At 38.9% G+C, this 6,928-nt stretch overlaps 1 protein-coding gene and 1 pseudogene across 2 annotated transcripts; both read right to left on the bottom strand.

The window, feature by feature from the left end:
- Window positions 1-128: 128 nt before the first annotated feature.
- LOC306902661 (amine sulfotransferase-like) lies at window positions 129-2,646 on the bottom strand. The gene is made up of 7 exons (XM_079471421.1): window positions 2,598-2,646; window positions 2,176-2,350; window positions 1,740-1,942; window positions 1,541-1,667; window positions 1,364-1,458; window positions 1,115-1,295; window positions 129-1,023 (listed from the first exon to the last, which is right to left on the bottom strand). Exons 2-7 carry the CDS (start codon window positions 2,339-2,341, stop codon window positions 908-910), a joined length of 888 nt encoding a protein of 295 aa, XP_079327547.1. The 5' UTR covers window positions 2,342-2,350; window positions 2,598-2,646; the 3' UTR covers window positions 129-907.
- A 1,153-nt stretch (window positions 2,647-3,799) lies between these two features.
- On the bottom strand, window positions 3,800-6,051 carry LOC306902666 (amine sulfotransferase-like; annotated as a pseudogene). The gene is made up of 7 exons (XR_013788342.1): window positions 5,939-6,051; window positions 5,166-5,279; window positions 4,732-4,932; window positions 4,533-4,659; window positions 4,356-4,450; window positions 4,107-4,287; window positions 3,800-4,015 (listed from the first exon to the last, which is right to left on the bottom strand). The product of XR_013788342.1 is annotated as an amine sulfotransferase-like (transcript).
- Window positions 6,052-6,928: the final 877 nt, after the last annotated feature.

Here is a 6,928-nt window from a genome sequence, read left to right as displayed (position 1 = left end):
AATGTTAGACAGACCTTACGAAAGGCACTGTATGTTTTATTGTATGCAAGAACAGTTTTAAACAATCAAAAGCTTAAACATCACTAAAACACTATGAAGTAAACGAACACACAATGTACTCTGCAACTTTAACATCATGTACATTTTATTTTCATTAATCTCTGGCATTGATGGGAACCATAAAAAGGACATAAACAGCAGCACCTCGCCCAAAGGCATCTGATCTTTCACACGGGGTAATGGATGTGATGAAAGTGGGATCGGACACACAACTCACGAGATGTCTCTCTGATAATAGCAAGGAAAGGTATGTAAGCTATGTATTTCTATAATCGTTTATTCCCCAAACACAGAGGATGCCTACCAGACGAACCCAGTGACACCTCTGAGTAGCAACAGTATCTAAGTATCTTATCCAAAGGGTCAATTCACAACCTTACCACTAGATGCCGTGAATATCATACACTGGACCTATAAAAGAGATATTTATGTTACAATTTTGGCTAATATTAAAGCGGTTGTTATCTGGGAACAGAAATATTCATGTTAAAACAACACATTAGGCCTACTGATGTTTTTACATGTATGTTGGGATTCAAATGGAATATTTTATTAAATAAACCAGATTTTTTTCACAACTCTCATCCATCTTTGCATTCTCTCAGTCTTTAACATTGCTATTGGGGGACTTTATGTCATTCTCGAGGTTTGTTTCTGATAAAATTCAACAGCCGCTGTAATTGCCACAATACACACAGAAATGCTGAGTAAAGGCTGGCGTGGTCTCTTATTTTTTCTGCGGCTGTACATTATATTAGACATTTATTAAAACTGTCTAGTGAGAAAGTCCCTCTGGTGGTCGAAAACAGGCTACATGTTAGACTCAACATTTCATCACATTATTTCTTCAATGTAAGTCCCAGTTCAATTCCAGATGAAGATCTTTCATTCTATCGTAGTAAGCCTGGTCAAAGCGTTCACTTTGTGCTACGGTCAGTGAGTTCTTCCAGTCTCCAACTGTTCCTGTAACACCGTTAAAAAGTGATCAAATAAAACATAAAAATAACTTTATTATTATGACACCCTAACTTTTGGTTATTCTATTTTCTCTGACCTTTTCGAACAAAAAGTCCTTTTGGCTGGTCAGTGACGTTCTCAGGGAGGAATTCGTAGTTGGCTTTGGGGTCTGTCTTCATGTTGCTGAAAGTGGCTTTTCCCACCACTTTATCAGTCGCTTCATCTGACAGTTTCTTCCCCACAAACTCACAGATTTTCACAACGACGGATCTCAGGTCCTGAGAAAAGATGAAGGCATTAAAGTATTTGTAATACTTGAATGAGTAACCAGCCAAACAGTTCTCACCTTGATCATCTCTTCATAAGTCAGGATCAAGATGTTGTATTTGTCTTTGTTTGAGATCCATCCTCTGATGTGATCGAACCAACATCCACCGACCACTAAACCAAAAACATAACCTTAAACAATAATACATTTCTCAATGATGCACATATTTCAAGTAAAGTCCTGCAAGGATCTTACTCCATCCTGTGAAGAACTTATCCAGCAACTCGTCATAGCTTTCTACAGATTCCAAGCTCTTAATTTTTTTGGCAAAATGGAAATAAGACACCAAGACATCTTTAGGGTTTCTCATCACATAGATAATCTAGGAAGAAAAAAGTGATGCAGTAGAAAGCAATGGCAAGTCACTGTAATGTATAGATTATTACATGCGTACTTTTCCTTTTGCTTCCAATCCTTTTGGCACCATGTGCTCGTGTAAATGAGACGCGAACAGTCTTGGAGATGGACGGGACTCATAATCCACGTCCTTTTCCCGAAACTCCAGCCAAGGCATCTGATGGTACGTGGTTTCATTTGCTTTGTCAGGGAAATCTTCCTCATAGAGTAAAGTAATTATACGTTGGGTCCATACCGTACCTAAGAAAGAGGACATGAGAACATGAAGAAACATTATTATAGCCATCACTTTATTCTAAACTTTGTTACAAAATCCTTACAAATATACGGCGACAGCGTTGAACAGTTGTGGGAATTTTCTTCAAAGTAATTTGTAGCTTTAGCACCAAACACAAACATGATCAGGCTAAAGTCGACTTTCTTGAAAATGAATAAACTTTGTTAACTTCACCTTAGCATCTACAGTCACTTACCAGATTTTGGGAAGGTAACAGCAAAGACATCATCATCTCTTATGTCAAAATCCTTTAAACTGTCAATAATATCTGTGGTAAGATCATTCGTCCCATCTATAGGAAACACCATTCCTTTGTATGTGAAGAATTTGTCACTAAGTTTCTTGTATTCCTGCTGAGCCATTGCCAAGATCTAAATGAGCCAAATAAGATATATCATGGGGTTGAAAAACCAGGGTTTAATATTGTCTGTTAGTTTATGGCCAAACTTTGGACTTAATATATCAAATCGATTCTTTGTCTTTATTTGTACACTTCAAATGTCGTAGTAAAGTTCACTTTAGTCCAGAACGGTTGCGTTGCAAACTAGTAAAAGGCATAATCTTCACAACGAGCAGCGGGTGCTGCCCTGAGCCGCACGCCCGCACCAAAGCACTCACAGGCGGCTCAGTCCTCGCGAAGCAGCCCCTCCCCCGGCTGCAGTCAGAGCAGGAGATGTTCACCCCTCCGCGTCCAGACTGCAAATGATCGCGCGCATGTGCAGAAAGCCGCCGCCGGCTGATCCTGCCCGGGTTTACAATTCAGCATGAAATATAAAATGTTCTTTGTCTAAACTAATTAAATCACCGCAGAAAAATAAATCCTCTCACAACCTCAGTCACTTTACTCTCGTCCACTGTGTGTGTGCCTCTCTGTGACATAAGATAAATTAGCTTGCTAGCTCATCATGTCTCAGTCTAAATTTTGTTAATCTAGATTGTGTAAGCATTTAGTTTTTAAATGTTATGGTTAAAAATTTTCATATTTTACTGTGACTTTTGTAGGCTCCTAAGTAAACCATAAGGTTAAAAACCAAACATAAGAAAAAAAATGTATGGTTAAAAATGTTCATGTTTTACTATGTCTTGTTGTAGGTTAAAAACCAACCCAAATTTTAAAAAAATGTCTCTTTTGTGTCACTTTTGCCGGTCCCAAGCCCGGATAAAGTAGGAAAAATCCTCTCTCCTACAGCGTCCATCACAATTACATGCACAATGCACATGGTCAATTATGCAAAGTATGTGATGACATCATTCGGCGACTTCTAGCGACTTTTAGGACAGCCAATAGCTACTTTTCTTACTGAGGAGTTGGCAACACTGGTTACCTTCTACGAGCGGGCCCTCCTCGACCGAGGACCGTTCCTCAGATGGAATCGGAGGACGCCGATAACGCCAATCAATCCATTGACGTCCACGAGCAGGTTCATGTAACCAGTCTAGAAAGGGTAGATTTTCTTTATGCTCTTCACAGAAGATACGATGCAACTTTGTTGCGATGGGACCTCTCTTTAGCGCTCTCAACCGCTCCGTCTCCATCTTCTGGATTTCTTCGATTTCAGGCCAAAGGGACTTGCCCTCCAGAAACCGATACATGGACATGTCCTCCTTAGCCATCGTGCAAAGACCAAAAGAAACTTCTGCCAACGCGCGCGTCTCATCCATCTTTGCATTCTCTCAGTCTTTAACATTGCTATTGGGGGACTTTATGTCATTCTCGAGGTTTGTTTCTGATAAAATTCAACAGCCGCTGTAATTGCCACAATACACACAGAAATGCTGAGTAAAGGCTGGCGTGGTCTCTTATTTTTTCTGCGGCTGCACATTATATTAGACATTTATTAAAACTGTCTAGTGAGAAAGTCCCTCTGGTGGTCGAAAACAGGCTACATGTTAGACTCAACATTTCATCACATTATTTCTTCAATGTAAGTCCCAGTTCAATTCCAGATGAAGATCTTTCATTCTATCGTAGTAAGCCTGGTCAAAGCGTTCACTTTGTGCTACGGTCAGTGAGTTCTTCCAGTCTCCAACTGTTCCTGTAACACCGTTAAAAAGTGATCAAATAAAACATAAAAATAACTTTATTATTATGATACCCTAACTTTTGGTTATTCTATTTTCTCTGACCTTTTCGAACAAAAAGTCCTTTTGGCTGGTCAGTGACGTTCTCAGGGAGGAATTCGTAGTTGGCTTTGGGGTCTGTCTTCATGTTGCTGAAAGTGGCTTTTCCCACCACTTTATCAATCGCTTCATCTGACAGATTCTTCCCCACAAACTCACAGATTTTCACAACGTCGGATCTCAGGTCCTGAGAAAAGATGAAGGCATTAAAGTATTTGTAATACTTGAATGAGTAACCAGCCAAACAGTTCTCACCTTGATCATCTCTTCATAAGTCAGGATCAAGATGTTGTATTTGTCTTTGTTTGAGATCCATCCTCTGATGTGATCGAACCAACATCCACCGACCACTAAACCAAAAACATAACCTTAAACAATAATACATTTCTCAATGATGCACATATCTCAAGTAAAGTCCTGCAAGGATCTTACTCCATCCTGTGAAGAACTTATCCAGCAACTCGTCATAGCTTTCTACAGATTCCAAGCTCTTAATTTTTTTGGCAAAATGGAAATAAGACACCAAGACATCTTTAGGGTTTCTCATCACATAGATAATCTAGGAAGAAAAAAGTGATGCAGTAGAAAGCAATGGCAAGTCACTGTAATGTATAGATTATTACATGCGTACTTTTCCTTTTGCTTCCAATCCTTTTGGCACCATGTGCTCGTGTAAATGAGACGCGAACAGTCTTGGAGATGGACGGGACTCATAATCCACGTCCTTTTCCCGAAACTCCAGCCAAGGCATCTGATGGTACGTGGTTTCATTTGCTTTGTCAGGGAAATCTTCCTCAGAGTAAAGTAATTATACGTTGGGTCCATACCGTACCTAAGAAAGAGGACATGAGAACATGAAGAAACATTATTATAGCCATCACTTTATTCTAAACTTTGTTACAAAATCCTTACAAATATACGGCGACAGCGTTGAACAGTTGTGGGAATTTTCTTCAAAGTCATTTGTAGCTTTAGCACCAAACACAAACATGATCAGGCTAAAGTCGACTTTCTTGAAAATGAATAAACTTTGTTAACTTCACCTTAGCATCTACAGTCACTTACCAGATTTTGGGAAGGTAACAGCAAAGACATCATCATCTCTTATGTCAAAATCCTTTAAACTGTCAATAATATCTGTGGTAAGATCATTCGTCCCATCTATAGGAAACACCATTCCTTTGTGTTATGAACTGTGACAGAGAACCCAAGTGCAGGCAGCAAAACAGGGATGAAGGGGTTAACAAGGACTTTAATAGACAACACAGGAACAAAACAAAAACCCACGAGGGGGTAACAAAACAGGGTACACAATAAAACTGAACTAACCACACACTTGACAAGAACTACTACTACTACTACTCCTACAAACACCTAGACTAACAGAACACTCAGACTGACTAGACTAACAACTCAAAGGCATGGCATGGCATGGCATGGCATGGCATGGCATGGCATGGCATGGCATGGCATGGCATGGCATGGCATGGCATGGCATGGCATGGCATGGCATGGCATGGCATGGCATGGCATGGCATGGCATGGCATGAAACAGTAAAGCATACCAGTACAACGAACGAGCACAAGACAATAGACAAGAGGGCATTAAATAGGGGAACAAACACAGGATAATTACTAAGGGGCAGGTGAAGGTAATGAAACACTAATGGGAAGGCTAACGAGACAAAAGGGCGGGAAACACTGACGAGACACGAGAAAGCACATGGCAGGTCAGAATCAAAACAAAGCCATGTCTTTCTCACACAAAACCTAAGGCTATGCCATGACTCCGCTGCAAGACCAAGAATAAACATGACATGATGGCGGAATCATGACACCTTTGTATGTGAAGAATTTGTCACTAAGTTTCTTGTATTCCTGCTGAGCCATTGCCAAGATCTAAATGAGCCAAATAAGATATATCATGGGGTTGAAAAACCAGGGTTTAATATTGTCTGTTTGTTTATGGCCAAACTTTGGACTTAATATATCAAATCGATTCTTTGTCTTTATTTGTACACTTCAAATGTCGTAGTAAAGTTCACTTTAGTCCAGAACGGTTGCGTTGCAAATTAGTAAAAGGTATATAAAATTATGAAGAATGCAGTTTTTATTTCCAATAATATGACAACTGAAGGTAATTTTATTTACGTACAGTAAAATTGTGTTGTCTTATGATACAGCACTTAATATTTACTATGCAAATAAGAAACCAGAATAACAGCTTGTGCAAAATATACTTATTTTCTCCAGCAAAAAAAAACACCATCACAGCTATAAAGACTGATTATAACTTGAATTTGATATATAAGGACACAATGTTGTTGTTACGTAATGGATAAACTCAAATAATAATGTTATTCTTATTACTACATAGACTACTCGGAAACCTTTACTTTATTTGCATATATGAAACATATTTGCATGGAAACACGTTACTTTTTCATGTAATTCCAACAAATACCAAACTTATTTCATTTCTGGATGTAGCAAACACTGTGAAGGGGCTTAAAACCCAGACCAGGCTTGAGAAACAGGCTCCACCTCCCACCGATTCACAGTTTTTGTCTTAAGGATCCTAAATCCTAAAAGATTCATCTGCCCAAAGTTTAACCATGCAGAGATTATATGGTTTTCTGTGCAGCATGTTCGCATATTTTATTTAACATAGTATTCCATTTACATATGAAATCATTAGTCTGTGAACAATTGATCAAATATACATTTTATTAAAACACTTTCTTTCAAAATTCACACCCCACACATAAAGGCCATAATTGTGCCGTCGCAGAATATTACATTTCCATTATATTTGTGTCAGATTGTAG

Source organism: Barbatula barbatula (genome assembly GCF_947034865.1).
Source record: "Barbatula barbatula genome assembly, chromosome: 13".
NCBI classification, from domain to species: domain Eukaryota; kingdom Metazoa; phylum Chordata; class Actinopteri; order Cypriniformes; family Nemacheilidae; genus Barbatula; species Barbatula barbatula.
This window is presented reverse-complemented; position numbering and strand designations above follow the sequence as displayed.

What these genes read in the sequence shown, in the direction of transcription:
- LOC306902661 (XM_079471421.1), bottom strand. Translation starts at nt 2,341, where the DNA reads ATGGCTCAGCAGGAATACAAGAAACTTAGTGACAAATTCTTCACATAC. An exon ending in TAAGTTCTTCACAGGATGGA is followed by an intron (nt 1,459 to 1,540) that starts GTAAGATCCTTG and finishes TTTTTGGTTTAG; the next exon opens with TGGTCGGTGGATGTTGGTTC. An exon ending in AGGACTTTTTGTTCGAAAAG is followed by an intron (nt 1,024 to 1,114) that starts GTCAGAGAAAAT and finishes ACGGTGTTACAG; the next exon opens with GAACAGTTGGAGACTGGAAG.